General features: G+C 45.1%; 1 protein-coding gene across 2 annotated transcripts in view; it reads right to left on the reverse strand.

Annotated features, from left to right (window-relative positions):
- The window catches only part of KCNJ3 (potassium inwardly rectifying channel subfamily J member 3), a 454,316-nt gene extending 439,335 nt beyond the window's left edge, over window positions 1–14,981 (reverse strand). The window contains exons 1-2 of one of the 2 annotated variants that reach the window (XM_063933517.1): window positions 14,420–14,981; window positions 13,047–14,050 (exon numbers count right to left, since the gene is read on the reverse strand). In XM_063933517.1, the coding sequence (XP_063789587.1) occupies window positions 13,047–13,718 (672 nt within the window). In that variant the 5' untranslated portion in view covers window positions 13,719–14,050; window positions 14,420–14,981. Of the gene's footprint in view, window positions 1–13,046 lie in introns of both variants that reach the window. The other variant, XM_063933516.1, reaches the window with a different exon arrangement.
- Between the last annotated feature and the right edge of the window lie 6,171 nt (window positions 14,982–21,152).

The following is a 21,152-nucleotide window of genomic DNA, read 5'->3' on the forward strand; positions in this document are numbered from 1 at the left end:
AGCGGATTCGGTTTTACTCGGTTTTACTCGGTTCTCAAAACCGAATCTTATTGGCTCACTGATGTCACGTGTTTTGGATAGCCAATAAGATTCGGTTTTGAGAACCGAGTAAAACCGAGTAAAACCGAATCCGCTCATCACTAGCTGTGAGTGGTAGTTTCTTTTCCGTTTCCTTAGTACTGTAAATGCAAAATAAACTACCGCTCCCAGAAGCCCTTGCTGCTGCAGGGAGAGCTAGTTTAATTTGAGATACTTTACTGTAGTGCGGCGAACTGTTAGGCAGAGCGCATTGGTGCCAACACCACTGCCTGCTTGGCAACTCTGGGCAGTGCTGCACAGGAGGCATTAATGTTAAGGTAAGGAAATAATGTGTATGGGGCACTACAATGGTAGGCATGATGTTATGTGTCACTACTACCTTGGGCATAATGTTATGGGGAACTACTACCTTGGGCATAATGTTATTGGGCACTACTATGGTGGGCACAATGTTATGGGGCACTACTATGGTGGGCATAATGTTATGGGGAACTACTACCTTGGGCATAATGTTATTGGGCACTACTATGGTGGGCACAATGTTATGGGGCACTACTATGGTGGGCATAATGTTATAGGGCACTACTATGGTGGGCATAATGTTATGGGGCACTACTACCTTGTGCACAAAGTTATGGGGCACTACTATGGTGGGTATAATGTTTATGGGGCACTAATATGGTGGGCATAATGTTATGGGGCACTCCAACCGGGCTTTTTCCATGAGACCACGTCCCCTTAATTTTTTCTGGCGCATGCCGAAGGGGTGCGCTGAAGTATATATACGCTTACCTAAAAATTCTACCTTGGGCCGGCCCTGCATGCTACAGTTGCATCCGGTGGCGGCAGGACTGCCGCATATGTGTGGGCGCCTGCATAGGCACCCATGTGCAGTCTCCTTCTGGCTAAGCGGGTGCCGTTCGCTGCAATGTGTCTCCCTATCCTAAAGGGATGAAAATCAGGTAATGTATGGGAGCAAATGACAGTTGACCATTTGCTCCCAAACACTGGAAAACAGATAAAAATGGACGTTCAGACAAATTGGTTAAATCCATTTTTGCCTATTTCCCTGGCTTTTGAGAGTAAATGGTTGTCATTTGCTCTCATACATAATCAGATTTTCGCCTAGAAAGAATGGACAGATAATCTTTTAGGGTGTATCCAGCTTAAGAATCGATGGAGCCAGAGCCGGCCCTAATCAATATGATGCCCTAGGCAAGATTTTGGCTGGTGCCCCCTAGCACCACCGCTGGTTCTGCCTCTGACCCTGCACCTCTTTCCCAGCACCATCACCCCTCACCCATAGCAGTCCTTGTAACCCCTATATTTTAAATAGGAACAGTTCGCACATTTGACGCACAGCCCAAAAAGGGGCATATTCTTGCTGGGAAGGGGCATGGCCACACAATAGTAACCCCAATTCCAATTACGCCACACAGTACTGCAACTTTATTCACATTTTATCTTGCGATAGTGTCCATAATTCATTTTACATCCCACAGTAGTATCACTTTACCTTATAAACGTTACTCCTCCCAGTAGAGCCCCTTATTCACATTACATCACACTGAATTGCTCCTTATTCACATTACACAACACCTTATTGCTCTTTATTCACATTAGACGACACAGTAGTGCCCTTTCTATATGCAACGCCACATAGTAGAGCATCTTATACACATAATGCCACACATTAGTAATGCATTTATACACAATTCCACACAGTAATGCCCCTTACACATATGAGACACATTAATGTCATTAGAAACATAATGCACCTTACACATTATGACAACCTTTATTAAATAAGATTTTACTTACCGATAAATCTATTTCTCGTAGTCCGTAGTGGATGCTGGGGACTCCGTCAGGACCATGGGGATTAGTGGCTCCGCAGGAGACAGGGCACAAAAATAAAGCTTTAGGATCAGGTGGTGTGCACTGGCTCCTCCCCCTATGACCCTCCTCCAAGCCTCAGTTAGGATACTGTGCCCGGACGAGCGTACACAATAAGGAAGGATTTTGAATCCCGGGTAAGACTCATACCAGCCACACCAATCACACCGTACAACTTGTGATCTGAACCCAGTTAACAGTATGACAACGTAGGAGCCTCTGAACAGACGGCTCACAACAATAACAACCCGATTTCTTTGTAACAATAACTATGTACAAGTATTGCAGACAATCCGCACTTGGGATGGGCGCCCAGCATCCACTACGGACTACGAGAAATAGATTTATCGGTAAGTAAAATCTTATTTTCTCTAACGTCCTAGTGGATGCTGGGGACTCCGTCAGGACCATGGGGATTATACCAAAGCTCCCAAACGGGCGGGAGAGTGCGGATGACTCTGCAGCACCGAATGAGAGAACTCCAGGTCCTCTTTAGCCAGGGTATCAAATTTGTAGAATTTTACAAACGTGTTCTCCCCCGACCACGTAGCTGCTCGGCAGAGTTGTAATGCCGAGACCCCTCGGGCAGCCGCCCAGGATGAGCCCACCTTCCTTGTGGAATGGGCCTTGACAGATTTAGGCTGTGGCAGGCCTGCCACAGAATGTGCAAGTTGAATTGTGCTACAAATCCAACGAGCAATCGTCTGCTTAGAAGCAGGAGCACCCAGCTTGTTGGGTGCATACAGTATAAACAGCGAGTCAGATTTTCTGACTCCAGCCGTCCTTGAAATATATATTTTCAATGCCCTGACAACGTCCAGCAACTTGGAATCCTCCAAATCGCTAGTAGCCGCAGGCACCACAATAGGCTGGTTCAGGTGAAACGCTGACACCACCTTAGGCAGAAAATGAGGACGCGTCCGCAGTTCTGCCCTGTCCGAATGGAAAATCAGATATGGGCTTTTATACGATAAAGCCGCCAATTCTGACACTCTCCTGGCTGAAGCCAGGGCCAGTAGCATGGTTACTTTCCATGTAAGATATTTCAAATCCGCCGATTTGAGTGGCTCAAACCAATGGGATTTGAGAAAATCCAAAACTACATTAAGGTCCCACGGAGCCACTGGGGGCACAACCGGGGGCTGTATATGTAGTACTCCTTTTACAAAAGTCTGGACTTCAGGAACTGAAGCCAATTCTTTCTGGAAGAAAATCGACAGGGCCGAAATTTGAACCTTAATGGACCCCAACTTGAGGCCCATAGACAATCCTGTTTGCAGGAAATGTAGGAATCGACCCAATTGAAATTCCTCCGTGGGGGCCTTCCTGGCCTCACACCACGCAACATATTTTCTCCAAATGCGGTGATAATGTTGTGCAGTCACCTCCTTCCTGGCTTTTACCAGTGTAGGAATGACCTCTTCCGGAATGCCTTTTTCCCTTAGAATTCGGCGTTCAACCGCCATGCCATCAAACGCAGCCGCGGTAAGTCTTGGAATAGACACGGTCCCTGCTGAAGCAGGTCCCGTCTTAGAGGTAGAGGCCACGGATCTTCCGTGAGCATCTCCTGAAGTTCCGGGTACCAAGTTCTTCTTGGCCAATCCGGAGCCACGAGTATCGTTCTTACTCCCCTTTGCCGTATAATTCTCAGTACTTTTGGTATGAGAGGCAGAGGAGGAAACACATACACTGACTGGAACACCCACGGTGTTACCAGAGCGTCCACAGCTATTGCCTGAGGGTCTCTTGACCTGGCGCAATACCTGTCCAGTTTTTTTGTTGAGGCGAGACGCCATCATGTCCACCTTTGGTTTTTCCCAACGGTTCACAATCATGTGGAAGACTTCTGGATGAAGTCCCCACTCTCCCGGGTGTAGATCGTGTCTGCTGAGGAAGTCTGCTTCCCAGTTGTCCACTCCCGGAATGAACACTGCTGACAGTGCTATCACATGATCTTCCGCCCAGCGAAGAATCCTTGCAGCTTCTGCCATTGCTCTCCTGCTTCTTGTGCCGCCCTGTCTGTTTACGTGGGCGACTGCCGTGATGCTGTCCGACTGGATCAACACCGGCTGACCCTGAAGCAGGGGTTTTGCCAGGCTTAGAGCATTGTAAATCGCTCTTAGCTCCAGTATATTTATGTGAAGAGACATCTCCAGGTTTGACCATACTCCCTGGAAGTTTCTTCCCTGTGTGACCGCTCCCCAGCCTCTCAGACTGGCATCCGTGGTCACCAGGACCCAGTCCTGTATGCCGAATCTGCGGCCCTCTAACAGATGAGCACTCTGCAACCACCACAGAAGAGACACCCTTGTCCGTGGCGACAAGGTTATCCGCTGATGCATCTGCAGATGCGATCCGGACCATTTGTCCAGCAGATCCCACTGAAAAGTTTGTGCGTGGAATCTGCCGAATGGAATCGCTTCGTAAGAAGCCACCATCTTTCCCAGGACTCTTGTGCATTGATGCACAGACACTTTCCCTGGTTTTAGGAGGTTCCTGACAAGTTCGGATAACTCCTTGGCTTTCTCCTCCGGAAGAAACACCTTTTTCTGAACCGTGTCCAGAATCATTCCCAAGAACAGCAGACATGTCGTCGGGGTCAATTGAGATTTTGGAAAATTCAGAATCCACCCGTGCTGTTGTAGCACTATTTGGGTTAGTGCTACTACGTCCCCCAGCTGTTCCCTGGACCTTGCCCTTATCAGGAGATCGTCCAAGTAAGGGATAATTAATACGCCTTTTCTTCGTAGAAGAAACATAATTTCGGCCATTACCTTGGTAAAGACCCGAGGTGCCGTGGACAATCCAAACGGCAGCGTCTGAAACTGATAATGACAGTTTTGCACCACGAACCTGAGGTACCCTTGATGTGAAGGGCAAATTGGGACATGCAGGTAAGCATCCTTGATGTCCAGGGACACCATAAAGTCCCCTTCTTCCAGATTCGCTATCACTGCTCTGAGTGACTCCATCTTGAACTTGAATTTTTGTATGTACAGGTTCAAAGATTTCAGATTTAGAATAGGTCTTACCGAGCCGTCCGGCTTCGGTACCACAAATAGTGTGGAATAATACCCCTTTCCCTGTTGTAGGAGGGGTACCTTGACTATCACCTGCTGAGAATACAGCTTGTGAATGGCTTCCAATACCGTCGCCCTGTCTGAGGGAGACGTTGGCAGAGCAGACTTTAGGAACCGGCGAGGGGGAGACTTCTCGAATTCCAACCTGTAACCCTGAGATATTATCTGCAGGATCCAGGGGTCCACCTGTGAGTGAGCCCACTGTGCGCTGAAATTCTTGAGTCGACCCCCCACCGCCCTTGAGTCCGCTTGTAAAGCCCCAACGTCATGCTGAGGGCTTTGCAGAAGCCGGGGGGGGCTTCTGCTCCTGGGAAGAAGCTGCTTGGTGCACTCTCTTACCCTTTCCTTTGCCTCGGGGCAAATATGACTGTCCTTTCGCCCGCTTGTTCCTATAGGAACGAAAGGACTGCGGCTGAAAAGACGGTGTCTTTTTCTGTTGGGAGGGGACCTGAGGTAAAAAGGTGGATTTCCCGGCTGTTGCCGTGGCCACCAAATCCGATAGACCGACCCCAAATAATTCCTCCCCCTTATACGGCAATACTTCCATATGCCGTTTGGAATCCGCATCACCTGACCATTGTCGCGTCCATAAACTTCTTCTGGCAGATATGGACATCGCACTTACTCTCGATGCCAGAGTGCAAATATCCCTCTGTGCATCTCGCATATATAGAAATGCATCCTTTAAATGCTCTATAGTCAGTAAAATACTGTCCCTATCCAGGGTATCAATATTTTCAGTCAGGGAATCCGACCAAACCACCCCAGCACTGCACATCCATGCAGAGGCGATGGCTGGTCGCAGTATAACACCAGTATGAGTGTATATACTTTTCAGGGTAGTTTCCAGCCTCCTATCTGCTGGATCCTTGAGGGCGGCCGTTTCAGGAGACGGTAACGCCACTTGTTTTGATAAGCGTGTGAGCGCCTTATCCACCCTAGGGGGTGTTTCCCAGCGCGCCCTAACCTCTGGCGGGAAAGGATATAATGCCAATAACTTCTTTGAAATTAGCAGTTTTCTATCGGGGTTAACCCACGCTTCATCACACACTTCATTCAATTCGTCTGATTCAGGAAAAACTACAGGTAGTTTTTTCAGACCCCACATAATACCCCTTTTTGTGGTACATGCAGTATCAGAGATATGTAAAGCCTCCTTCATTGCTGTGATCATATAACGTGTGGCCCTACTGGAAAATACGTTTGTTTCTTCACTGTCGACACTAGATTCGGTGTCCGTGTCTGGGTCTGTGTCGACCGACTGAGGTAAAGGGCGTTTTACAGCCCCTGACGGTGTCTGAGACGCCTGTACAGGTACTAACTGGTTTTCCGGCCGTCTCATGTCGTCAACTGATTTTTGTAATGTGCTGACATTATCACGTAATTCCATAAAAAAAGCCATCCATTCCGGTGTCGACTCCCTAGGGGGTGACATCACCATTACCGGCAATTGCTCCGCCTCCACACCAACATCGTCCTCATACATGTCGACACACACGTACCGACACACAGCAGACACACAGGGAATGCTCTTATCGAAGACAGGACCCCACTAGCCCTTTGGGGAGACAGAGGGAGAGTTTGCCAGCACACACCCAAGCGCTATAAATATATAGGAACAACCCTATAGAAGTGTTGTCTCCCTTATAGCAGCTTAATATATATCAAAAACGCCAAAAAAAGTGCCCCCCCCCTCTCTTTTTTACCCTGTTTCTGTAGTGCAGTGCAGGGGAGAGTCCTGGGAGCCTTCCTCGCAGCGGAGCTGAGCAGGAAAATGGCGCTGTGTGCTGAGGAGATAGGCCCCGCCCCCTATTTCGGCGGGCTCTTCTCCGGAGTTTGTGAGACCTGGCAGGGGTTAAATACATCCATATAGCCCCAAGGGCTATATGTGATGTATTTTTTAGCCAGAACAAGGTATTCTCATTGCTGCCCAGGGCGCCCCCTGCAGCGCCCTGCACCCTCCGTGACCGCTGGTGTGAAGTGTGTGACAACAATGGCGCACAGCTGCAGTGCTGTGCGCTACCTCATGAAGACTGAAAAGTCTTCTGCCGCCGGTTTCTGGACCTCTTCGCTTTTCGGCATCTGTAAGGGGGTCGGCGGCGCGGCTCCGGGACCGGACTCCATGGCTGGGCCTGTGTTCGATCCCTCTGGAGCTAATGGTGTCCAGTAGCCTAAGAAGCCAATCCATCCTGCACGCAGGTGAGTTCACTTCTTCTCCCCTAAGTCCCTCGTTGCAGTGAGCCTGTTGCCAGCAGGACTCACTGAAAATAAAAAACCTAAAAACTTTTTCTAAGCAGCTCTTTAGGAGAGCCACCTAGATTGCACCCTGCTCGGACGGGCACAAAAACCTAACTGAGGCTTGGAGGAGGGTCATAGGGGGAGGAGCCAGTGCACACCACCTGATCCTAAAGCTTTATTTTTGTGCCCTGTCTCCTGCGGAGCCGCTAATCCCCATGGTCCTGACGGAGTCCCCAGCATCCACTAGGACGTTAGAGAAATGCCCTTTTACACATAATGTCCCTTACACATTTGCTGCACATTATTAGTGCCCCTATACACATAATGACACACATACAGTAGTACCCTGTTACACATATGCCGCACATTAAAATTACCCTTATACACATAATGACACACATAGTGGCCCTTTACACATATGTTGCACATTATTAATGCATTTTTAAATGACACACATAATGCTCCTTACACATATTCTGAACACTGCTGCACAACCAACCCACTCACATGCACACAGCACTCACACTTCCACTAACACTGTGACCTCTGACTCTGCTTGGATACAGATGTGTCCTCACAAATCTTTCATCAATGCTAACGTCGGGCACCTTTTGTTAATAAAAATACATCTTATTTGCATTGCTATGTGGCTAGGATGCACAAGCAGCTTCTGCTGATTAAACTGATATGCAGCATGCCTATATACTGTGTGAGACTGTGGCTGTATCTGCATATGAAATGCTACATAAAGAATATAGGCATGCCGCATATCATTTTAATCAGCAGAAGCTGATGATGCCCCTAGGCATATCAAATGCCCTAGGCAATTGCCTAGTTTTCCTATGCCTATGGCCGGCTCTGGATGGAGCCCTAGGCAATGTACTGGTTTGGGATCACGTCCTGGAAGTTTGTTGGATTTAGAAATACTAGCGTGATTCATGTCTGCCGAAGACCAATAGGAACCGTTTTTCATATGGCCATACATAGAGCTGGTGTGGTCATTTGAGACTGCACTGTCTCATTACTATATATGGTGTGAGGTAGATTGGAAATGTGATAAGCCGCAGTGCCGGTGAAGGAGTAAGGTTACCAACTGTCCTGATTTCTGAATGGAGTTTCTATCGATCGCTCCTTACATCTGGATTGCACTGGACATGAGCACCACAAAGAAGGATTTTTTTATTACTCTATGTTCTTATATATATTTTTTAAATACCAGAAGATCCCTCTCCAGCCGTGTATCTCCAATAGGTAGAGCCAGCTAATGCCATCTTCAGATGGGGCTGGCTAACAGCTTTTGAAATAGCAGCATTTGCTATAGAGCTTGTTAAGAAGCCCCACATCACCATCCCAAACTATTGGGACAGTGGTTCTTTAGTAAATGGTATGTAAGCAATGGAATCTGTAATAGAGGCATAGTAAATAGCTGTAAAACTTAAACTTCCCATAATCCTTCAAAAAATAAAATGTTTTACAAGATTTATGGGTTAATAATCTTCTTAAAGTGTTTGCTCACTTTAGCATTCCTCCCCCACATTCTAAGAGGCAAATTAAATTAGCCATGAGGTACCGCTGGAACCTTGTGCAATATGTGGCTGCATGCACTTGCGGGTATTATGGTAAGTAAGACACCTCTATGAAACACAAGCAAAGATAAGAGATGTTCCTTAATTACAATATCCCACTTTGTGCTACCAAGAGATGTCCCAACAGAACCTCATACTTCATTGAATCATCACCAATCTGAACAGGGAATAGCCAGCAAATATATGTCATCTTAAGGGCATAACAGGGGCACCAAGGCAACAACAGCAGCAGGAAGCCTGTTTGTCTCCTGGAAAAATGTTTAAAAAAAATTAAAATACTTAACAGTGTAGGTATTTATCATAGAAAAAAAAAGCTTTATTTTAATAATGCAATGCTTTATCGTTCATTTTCTTGTTATCGCTGCAACTTTCTGTAATCCGCTACGATGCTTGTTAAATTGGGTTACCCATGGTATGCATGGGGAAGCCTTTAACATCTAAACCCTAAAATGTTAATTGCTACTGTGACGACTGTGTATATAGGGCTAAGCCCTATCGTCAGTGACAACACCCATTTGTGCTGGCCATATGGGCTTTTCGCCCTATGATAAATGCAAATCCTAAAGCAGAACTCACTTGTATGTAACTAAATCCTAAATATTAAATCAGTACACAAGGCTAAAGACCTTCAAGAAATGCAGACACAGAAAAAGCCAAACAACTGTGCTAGCATGTCACAGATTAATGGCAGTAATGTCTTAACCTTTTATGCAGATAACCTCCCTTAATAAAGAGGCGCTCACTCTGTTCCCTGTTGTTCGGGAATGACTTGTAAAATGCACACAAGGGACCTCTCTTTCTTGGTTTTATAATTAAGCAAGCCTTGTTTTACATTGAAAAGTGTACTGACAGCAGGTTGCCTTAAAGCTTTTCTAATTGTAATGTGCTTCCCCCCCCCCCCCCTTCCCCCCCAGCCCCCCACCCCCATGCAATGAATAAAGGCTTATTGCTACTAAGGAACCAAACTTAATGATTTATTTGTGTGTTGAGCGTGTTTAAACACTACAGAGAGTGTACACAATTTCACTCGTTTACAAAGTGTCAAGAAAATAAAGACGCTCTGTAGAGTAAGTCCCTTGGAACCCTGTTGTGTCAAAAAGATTTGGAAGCGACAAATTAGAATTCCTTTTTCCCCAAAAAATATTCACCTCTACGTCCTAGATTGCAAAGCACTTACTGTACATCCACTGAGCGACTTGGCTTCTCATTTAAGTGTACACTGGAAGGCACGGATCATCTTTCAGCCATAATGTGTACAATGAACCTTATATAATGCTAAAAATAAACAGTGAATGAGGGCTAAGTGTGGTTCGCTGAACTGTAATTGTTCATTTAGTTCATTTTAATGTTACTGTGGTAAATCAGAGCTCTGCGTTAACCTCCTTTTTCTTTCCCAAAACAAACCGTGTCATGGAAAAAGGGTTAACAATACTGTTTTGCAGAGCAGAAGTGGAGTTTTCTATGGCATTGGTACTTATCTATGAAATGCCCTTATCTTATACCAACATTCCCTGTAGCCCTGTCCCTTCCAAATGATCCCTCTTTTCAGTCTGACATATACAGTAGTTTTGTATAGATAAAATCTTCCAATGACTTCATTGTCTATTTGGCTCTGAAATGTATAAACCCTATATATGAAATATAGCTCAAAAATGCATAAGCGCCATATAAAATGAATTGTCTGCAGTAAATAGCTGTATATAGCGTGCTGTGTTTTATGATCAGTAAAATCAGAAAGTTTGATGAGTTGTATGTTTGAGATTAAAAGAAAAAGGCAAAAATAGCAAACGTTATCTTCAATCCAGCAATAATCATTTAGGAACAGGAAATACATTTAATTGGGAGTGTTCAGTGGTAAAGCTACATGTCATTAAATGCTGCCTTTTAAATGCACTATGAGGAGCACTGCTACACATTTTAATGGGAGATGGCAGGGGCGGTGTGAAGATAAACAGACAACTTTATAATGAAATTTAAGTGTTTTCTTTTGGTATAGCAAACCAAAACAGTCTACATATTAGATCTTATACCTGTACATACATCTGCATGTAAACTAAAACCAGCCTGCGTAACTATTTGCATATACAGGTACACCACCGATTTTCCGGCATCCTCGGTTCCAGTGCCGTGCCGAATTATCGATTTTGCCGGATTAACGGTGGAAACTAATTTTGCACCTTCAGAACATTTCTAAAGCAATAAATAGTAGAATATATGCTACAGTATATTAATTAATGAATAAACACAGTAGTGTATGCAAAACTGTTTATAAGCAAAACAGGTGTCAGGCTCAGGCTGTGTGTTCCGCCCATGTGCGGTACTTGCTGTGACCTTGGACGCCATAACAGCCCCACTGATACTTGCTGTGTCACCTGCAGTGTCCGTGGAAGCTGTACCCACTGACACTTGCGCGTATTGCGTGTTACGCCCATGCGCAGAAAATGTTCCGGATTAAAGGATGTCCCTAACCCCCTTTAATCCGGACAAATCAAAATTGTCCGGATTAAAAGAGGTTCCGGATCATCGGTATTCTAATGTGCTAGGACACGCATAGTGAAGAAGAAAAGATATGACGCTGCAATTTCTCGCAGGGGCCAGCAATGGTGTTTTCTAATGGTGCCCATACACTTGTGAGATATCGGTGCTAACCTTCGATTTCGACCGCATCTGTGAGAGAAATCGAAGGATTGTATGCACATTTTAGGTACCTTTCGATGCGATGCGCGGGCACGCCGGACGAATCTCACGTCTCAAGATATTATGTGCTGCACTTAATATTTATCAAATCGCAGTGCAATCGCATGTGTTTTTAAAAACACATGCTATATATCGCACTGCGATGTGCGATGGGCACCCGCCGGGAGTGGATGGAGGCCGCTCCCACTCGGCGGTGACGTGCCCATCACGTGATTACCATGCGATCTATCGCATGATTGCATGGTAATCACTTTGGCAGTTCAGGTGCGATTTCATCGGACCTGAACTGCCGGTGCGATGCCCCGCGATGTCACGTCGCGGGGCATCGCACAAGTGTATGGGCACCATAACATTCATTTCTAGACAAGGACTGAACAGGCAGGTGGCTCAAATGGTCAAAATAGATTGCAATGAGTATAAATTGTAGAGATGACACCATAAATCAATATAGTTGAAGTCTGACCAAGTAAAACAGAATAAGCAGTTAAGAAGACTCCAGGGAATCATTATGCCAGAAAGTTATATGTGCAAATACATTGGTTCATCTAACGGTGATGGATATGCAACTAAACAGCCTAAATATTTACTGCTGGGTGTAAAAAGGAGAAAGCATGCCAACCATAGCTAGTGATAAGCAGCATTAACCCCTGAAAGTGTTAATAAATATCTTGCTAACGGGATAACTCCAAAATAAATGGGCACTAAAAGCATTTTCCTTGTTAATTTGAACAATACAACTTTAATAACATTGAAGCACAAGTAAAGGTCAGATAAAAATGGCCGCATGATTACAACAACAAGCAGTGGCATGCCTAACTTATTCTTACTGTACAAGTAAAATGAAACTGACCTAATTTTATAGGTGAAATGATTAGTGTATTATAAACTATGGAAGACGATAACGAAACTGCCCTATCTTTGGGTGCTTATGTTCAACCGACAAAAATAAGCAGGCCTTCATTAACGGTTAATTGGTACTGTGCAGGCTGCAGTTACATTTTAACACTTCAATAGATACACAAATGGATTTAGATTTGGTCCCAATTTTACATTTGTTTAGGTGAAGTCAGTAAATGATACCGGTCAGATCGTGCAGATATAATTGTTAATATCTCAAAGATTTTCTAGGTCACACATTTCCATTATATTTAATTTTAATTGTCAAAATTATATGAACAGCCTAGAATAATATTCCAATGTTGTATTGTAAATGCTCCCACTATAGAACAGCCAATGGACCACTAACACCATTCCTATACACTCTGCTGGTGCATGTTTACATAACATTGCGTGATTTGTGTAGTTCTATTGATTAAACAACTATTTCAGTTTCCTAAAATAATCCTTCAAACAACATAATTAAGTAGTGCAACCTCACAGCTACACAGAAGACAGGGAGCACATGGCTTACAGTATGTCAACATTTCATGGTGTCCACTTATCCAATATCTTGTCAACAACAGCCTTGAGTTTGCTCTACGGAAGAAAAAATGCAATTATTCATACTTACTTTTAGCAATTTACAACGGATTTGGGCAGAAACCATATGGCTGTTTCGAAGGTTGCCCACTCTGAACATCAGGGTGAGCTTTCCATCTCTCATTGAGATGACAGCATGTTCACTGAACATTAGAGTTTCGGCTCTCTTTTTGGGTTGAGACATCTTTATAAACATGCAGCCTATTAAAAAGGCATCAACGATGGAACCTAGGATGGACTGTAAAAGAAAGAGGATAATCCCTTCAGGGCACTTGTCAGTAATGTACCTGAATCCGTACCCAATGGTGGCCTCTGTCTCTATGAAGAACAGAAAGGCTGATGGAAAGTTGTAGACATTAGCTACACAAGGTGTGTAGTTTTCATCGTGTGCTCTATTGAGATCCCCTCGCATGTACGCAATTACCCACCACATGGATGCCATGAAAAGCCAGGCAACAGTGTAAGTCAAAATGAAGATAAATAGATTCCAACGCCATTTAAGGTCCACCAGTGTAGTGAAGAGGTCAGAGAGGTACCTGCTGGTCTCGCTCCCCAGGTTCCCATGCTGGACGTTGCAGTGGCCGTTCTTCTCCACAAACCTCTGTCTTTTCTTTTTAGGAGCTGCTTGATTAAATCCAGAGCCACTGGACGAAGTGGTCACTACCTGATAATCGTCCCCGAATTTCCTTCGGAGTGCAGACATAATATGGAAAAAACAACAACAGCCAGATTCAATCGATGTGCAAATCAGTGTCACTTTGTAATATTGTTCCCCTCTTTTATGGTTTTCCTCAGTAGAACTGACTCCTCTTTCTGTGAAAGTAATGGCCCCCTATGCCCAGCTACAAACCACATAATCCATGAACATCCATTGAAAGCTTGCATCAAGCTGGTCAAGCAGGTTACGAAACTGATTTACTGTACCAATATCTTTTTTTCCCAAAGACAATACAAATGATATCATGTCATTCCCAGATCACTATTCCTTTTGGCTTTGGTTCTGCAGCAACGCATCTCCTGCAGCTTTGACGTTGCCTAGAAGTTAGCATGCAGAAAAAGAATTAAAATCATACAGCAACCTGCATATAAAAGATGATAACACATCTGTCTCCTCACTGGTCAGGTTAAAAAATAAAAGTCTCTTTGAAGGTGGCTTGGTTTCAGGGACCTTTGCAGGCTTGGTATCAGGAACCTTCTCCCTGAAAGTATCACTGAACAAAACACACATGGGTTCAAGCAGAGGTCCAGCCTGGCATATCTCAGAGTCCCCCCCCACCCTCCCCCAAACTGAAGATCAGCAGAGCAGGACTGTGCTTGGAATGATCTGAGGATGGAGCCTTCTCCAAGCAACCCACTCTCTTAGCTTCCTGGGATGTTGTGAACAAAAGCAGTAATGATACTCACAGCACAGTCCCTTGCTTCAGTGCTCTGTCCAAGGAGGAGATCTTAGATTTGGGGAGGGGGATCTCTTATGCAATGCAGTCGATGGCATTAACATACCCACTTCAAGGAGAATTAGCTCCAGTCCTTTTCCTTTTCGGGGGAGGTGGTAGGATCATGATTATGGTTTGTAAAGGAGAATGGAGATAGTGTTGCTGTGTATGTGTGTGATCAGCTGCAGCGATCACTGGCTCCGCCTGCTCCTCTCTCTCCTCCTCTCCCCAGCTGTACGGTGCTTCCAGACTGCAGTGCCCGGCCAGCACACACCAGCAGCAGGCAATGGGGGCATCTTCTTACACACCTCTATTACAGGGTGCTCAGACACCTGGGATGATCTGAATGCACAGAGTTTGCAACATTGTGTACAATACTATAGACAGATATGCCATTCATCTGAGGCAGGTGTGATCACAGGGGCAGGGTAACCCCCCTCTGCAAGTTTAAGGAGCCTTACCTATGCTTATTAGGTGCAGATGTGACACAGTGGGCTTATAGCAGGATTTATGTTTGAGTTCCCCCCTGTGTTTTCTGTTACTCCTCTGAAGCTGCTACTGACAGAGAATGGTGTGGGAGTGGGTGTGGGAAAATAGAGTTTAACTGTGTAAGTACTGCTGAGCTGTGAAGAGAGATAGCTGTACCCCCTCACAAGTCACAGGGATATTCTGTCAGCTGTGGGCGAGCAAATGAGTCACAGTTTCAGGGTACATATCTCTGTTTTCAAATTATCACTTTTATTTGTCCTGGTAAAATGAAACAAATGTAAGATAATGAAGAATCTTGTGGGATGCATTATTCATTGCATCGTTCTCACTGTGACAGGTTGTGGACAACTGTTTTGTTTTGCCTTGTGTGGTTGTTTTAATGGAGGGCGGGGGGTCAAGAAGTTCTGCATCGTAATTACCTGGTTAAAATTGCTTTGAATGGTGTTGTATGTCGCACACTGCTTCCAATCGGACTTCTAATGACTTTGTTTAGATGGTCTGTTTATAAACAAACAAAGATAATTTGTCTTCCTTTTTAGCAGGAGAAATTGGTTTATGCTATCTAAAAAAACAGCAGATCGCATATAGGGCCTGCTTCAGAGGTGTACGCAAATGCCTACATAGTTGCGAATGAGTACACAACGTATATGCGGAAATATGTAAATGTTGCAGACACTGGAATTTGTATAGAGGTGCCCACTAGAGGGGTCTGAGATCCGCCAACTATGGGGGGTAATTCAAGCTTCGGGAGATTTTTTTTCCCGATGTTTCTTTGATGTTTTTTCACCCAAAAACACACAGGTTCAGTGAAATCTGTGTGTTTTCGGTAGAAACTTTCGGCTGTTGTCGGGGATTTTGCTTTGCATGCTTGAGGCAGGTGATACAAATCCCAGATAAGCAGAGCCGGCCCTAACCAATAGGATGCCCTAGGCAAAATTTTGTCTGGTGCCCCCTAGCACCGCCGCTAGTTCTGCAGGAGATTCCTGGCATGAGTCAGTAGGCAGCTCTGCTAATGTCGGGCGCCTTTTGTTCATAAAAATGCATATTGTTTGCATTACTATGTGGCTAGGATGCACAAGCAGCTTCTGCTGATTAAAATGATATGCAGCATGCCTATATTATGTGTGTGACTGCGGCTATATCTGCATATGAAATGCTACATTACAGTGATTTCCAGGACTACACTGCAACGTAGCATTTTGTATGCAGATACAGCCGCAGTCACACACAGAATATAGGCATGCCGCATATCATTTTAATCAACAGAAGCTGCTGGTGCCCCTAAGCATACCAAATGCCCTAGGCAATTGCCTGGTTTGCCTATGCCTAAGGCCGGCTCTGCAGATAAGCCGCGTCTCATGCCGGCTTATCTGGGCTAATTGCATAGCCCCGTAATTGCATAGCCCCAGTCAATGATCGAGGGTAACTGAATATCCCTCTATGTACAAAGAAGCAACCTTCGGTCAGTAATAGTGGAAGTGCCCCATAGCTTATAATGGGGCTCAGGCACATCCACAAATTAAAGAGCATGTGAAAGTTTCACAATTTTTTTCCTAAAAACATAATGCCATAATGTACCACCATACAGGGAACGACTCCAAGCATCTACTATGCAGCAGCTTGTACAACCTTTGCCTCTTAAGGTGTTGTACGACTATAATTCCCGGAATGTTCTGTCTGCAGAAAGCACATTGGGAATAGTAGTTGTAAATGACTATGGGGGTTATTCAGATCTGATTGCTGCTGGGCGTTTTTTCGCACAGCGGGCGATCAGGTACTTACTGTGCATGCGTATGCACCACAATACGCAAGAGCGTCGGACAACAAAGGCCATCGCCGGTCAGCGAAGGGATGGTACGAAAAATCCGATCGCACGAGTGTTTGCAAGGTGATTGACAGGAGGAAGCCGTTTGGGGGTGGTAACTGACCGTTTATTGGGAGTGTCCGGAAAAACGCAGGCGTGTCCAAGCATTTTCAGGGAGGGTGTGTGACCTCAGCTCCGGACCCGATCAGCCTGTTCTCATCGCACTGTAGGAGTAAGTCCTGGGCTGCGCAGAGCATGTCACAGTGGAAAAATCATTAGATGGTGAGCGAGGTGCGAACGGATTCGCAGCTGTCCGTTGACTGAGGGTTTTTTTAGCAGCTCGGTGTACACATGCGATCACACACTTGCACGGTGAATATACTTGGGGGGCAACTATCTGATCGCAGGGCTACAATTTTAGCAGCCCAGTGATCAGATCTGAATGACCCCCTATGTTTCACTGCACTTCGTTGTAATATTCGCTGATACATATTACTCGTTGACTCTCCTATATCCAAAATGCTTGGGACCAGTATATTGGATATCATATTTTTCCGTAGTTTGGAATATTTGCATACCATAATGAGATATCTTGGAGGTATGACCCCAGCTCTGAACTCAAAATGTATTTATGTTCCTCTACACCTTATACACAGCCTGAAGGTAATTGTATACAATATTTGTAATAATTTTATGCATGAAACAAAGTTTATGTACATTAAACCTTTCTGGGCAAATTTAGCAATATTAGTTTTACTAAAGTAATGTGAAAAAGGGTGTTTTCACACCCTTAACATTACTTTAGTATAAGCAATTGGAGGATAATTCGCAAAATTCTCCTCAAAACCCTTAAATTTGCATTTTTGTCTACACTTTGGGTCTTATTCAACTTCAGTTGCAAAACTGCAAATAGTCTGATTATCAGACGATCGCGCATGCCCTGCGACTGCATTGTGCATTCGTGAAAGCCAAAATGTGTTCACAATGCGATCACAGTTCCAGCAAAGTGCGATCGCATAGCGATTGCCAGGACGTGATCGTTTGTGGGAGGTTACATGGCGTTTGTTGTAGAGATGAGCGGGTTCGGTTTCTCTGAATCCGAACCCGCCAGAACTTCATGTTTTTTTTCACGGGTCCGAGCGACTCGGATCTTCCCGCCTTGCTCGGTTAACCCGAGCGCGCCCGAACGTCATCATGACGCTGTCGGATTCTCGCGAGGCTCGGATTCTATCGCGAGACTCGGATTCTATATAAGGAGCCGCGCGTCGCCGCCATTTTCACACGTGCATTGAGATTGATAGGGAGAGGACGTGGCTGGCGTCCTCTCCATTTAGATTATAAGAGACTGAGAGAGATTTACTGGAGCTGACTAGGAGGAGTACTGTTACTGTAGAAGTGTAGAGACTGAGTGGAGAGAGTTTACTAGTGAGGACAGTGCAGTTTACTTTATAATCCGTTCTCTGCCTGAAAAAAGCGATACACAGCACACAGTGACTCAGTCACATACCATATCTGTGTGCACTGCTCAGGCTCAGGCCAGTGTGCTGCATCATCTATTATCTATCTATATATAATATTATATATATCTGTCTGACTGCTCAGCTCACACAGCTTATAATTGTGGGGGAGACTGGGGAGCACTACTGCAGTGCCAGTTATAGGTTATAGCAGGAGCCAGGAGTACATAATATATTATATAGTGAGTGACCACCAGACACACAGTGCAGTTTATTTAATATATCCGTTCTCTGCCTGAAAAAAGCGATACACACAGTGACTCAGTCAGTCACATACCATATCTGTGTGCACTGCTCAGGCTCAGGCCAGTGTGCTGCATCATCTATATATATTATATATCTGTCTGACTGCTCAGCTCACACAGCTTATAATTGTGGGGGAGACTGGGGAGCACTACTGCAGTGCCAGTTATAGGTTATAGCAGGAGCCAGGAGTACATAATATTATATTAAAATTAAACAGTGCACACTTTTGCTGCAGGAGTGCCACTGCCAGTGTGACTAGTGACCAGTGACCTGACCACCAGTATATATAATATTAGTAGTATACTATCTCTTTATCAACCAGTCTATATTAGCAGCAGACACAGTACAGTGCGGTAGTTCACGGCTGTGGCTACCTCTGTGTCGGCACTCGGCAGCCCGTCCATAATTGTATATACCACCTAACCGTGGTTTTTTTTTCTTTCTTTATACATACATACTAGTTACGAGTATACTATCTCTTTATCAACCAGTCTATATATTAGCAGCAGACACAGTACAGTGCGGTAGTTCACGGCTGTGGCTACCTCTGTGTCGGCACTCGGCAGCCCGTCCATAATTGTATATACCACCTAACCGTGGTTTTTTTTTCTTTCTTTATAGTCATACTAGTTACGAGTATACTATCTCTTTATCAACCAGTCTATATTAGCAGCAGACACAGTACAGTGCGGTAGTTCACGGCTGTGGCTACCTCTGTGTCGGCACTCGGCAGCCCGTCCATAATTGTATATACCACCTAACCGTGGTTTTTTTTTCTTTCTTTATACATACAAACTAGTTACGAGTATACTATCTGTTTATCAACCAGTCTATATTAGCAGCAGACACAGTACAGTGCGGTAGTTCACGGCTGTGGCTACCTCTGTGTCGGCACTCGGCAGCCCGTCCATAATTGTATATACCACCTAACCGTGGTTTTTTTTTCTTTCTTTATACATACATACTAGTTACGAGTATACTATCTCTTTATCAACCAGTCTATATATTAGCAGCAGACACAGTACAGTGCGGTAGTTCACGGCTGTGGCTACCTCTGTGTCGGCACTCGGCAGCCCGTCCATAATTGTATATACCACCTAACCGTGGTTTTTTTTTCTTTCTTTATAGTCATACTAGTTACGAGTATACTATCTCTTTATCAACCAGTCTATATTAGCAGCAGACACAGTACAGTGCGGTAGTTCACGGCTGTGGCTACCTCTGTGTCGGCACTCGGCAGCCCGTCCATAATTGTATATACCACCTAACCGTGGTTTTTTTTTCTTTCTTTATACATACATACTAGTTACGAGTATACTATCTCTTTATCAACCAGTCTATATATTAGCAGCAGACACAGTACAGTGCGGTAGTTCACGGCTGTGGCTACCTCTGTGTCGGCACTCGGCAGCCCGTCCATAATTGTATACTAGTATCCAATCCATCCATCTCCATTGTTTACCTGAGGTGCCTTTTAGTTGTGCCTATTAAAATATGGAGAACAAAAATGTTGAGGTTCCAAAATTAGGGAAAGATCAAGATCCACTTCCACCTCGTGCTGAAGCTGCTGCCACTAGTCATGGCCGAGACGATGAAATGCCAGCAACGTCGTCTGCCAAGGCCGATGCCCAATGTCATAGTACAGAGCATGTCAAATCCAAAACACCAAATATCAGTAAAAAAAGGACTCCAAAACCTAAAATAAAATTGTCGGAGGAGAAGCGTAAACTTGCCAATATGCCATTTACCACACGGAGTGGCAAGGAACGGCTGAGGCCCTGGCCTATGTTCATGGCTAGTGGTTCAGCTTCACATGAGGATGGAAGCACTCAGCCTCTCGCTAGAAAAATGAAAAGACTCAAGCTGGCAAAAGCAGCACAGCAAAGAACTGTGCATTCTTCGAAATCCCAAATCCACAAGGAGAGTCCAATTGTGTCGGTTGCGATGCCTGACCTTCCCAACACTGGACGTGAAGAGCATGCGCCTTCCACCATTTGCACGCCCCCTGCAAGTGCTGGAAGGAGCACCCGCAGTCCAGTTCCTGATAGTCAGATTGAAGATGTCAGTGTTGAAGTACACCAGGATGAGGAGGATATGGGTGTTGCTGGCGCTGGGGAGGAAATTGACCAGGAGGATTCTGATGGTGAGGTGGTTTGTTTAAGTCAGGCACCCGGGGAGACACCTGTTGTCCGTGGGAGGAATATGGCCGTTGACATGCCAGGTGAAAATACCAAAAAAATCAGCTCTTCGGTGTGGAGGTATTTCACCAGAAATGCGGACAACAGGTGTCAAGCCGTGTGTTCCCTTTGTCAAGCTGTAATAAGTAGGGGTAAGGACGTTAACCACCTCGGAACATCCTCCCTTATACGTCACCTGCAGCGCATTCATAATAAGTCAGTGACAAGTTCAAAAACTTTGGGTGACAGCGGAAGCAGTCCACTGACCAGTAAATCCCTTCCTCTTGTAACCAAGCTCACGCAAACCACCCCACCAACTCCCTCAGTGTCAATTTCCTCCTTCCCCAGGAATGCCAATAGTCCTGCAGGCCATGTCACTGGCAATTCTGACGAGTCCTCTCCTGCCTGGGATTCCTCCGATGCATCCTTGCGTGTAACGCCTACTGCTGCTGGCGCTGCTGTTGTTGCCGC

Source organism: Pseudophryne corroboree, chromosome 7 (assembly GCF_028390025.1).
Source record: "Pseudophryne corroboree isolate aPseCor3 chromosome 7, aPseCor3.hap2, whole genome shotgun sequence".
Lineage (NCBI taxonomy): Eukaryota > Metazoa > Chordata > Amphibia > Anura > Myobatrachidae > Pseudophryne > Pseudophryne corroboree.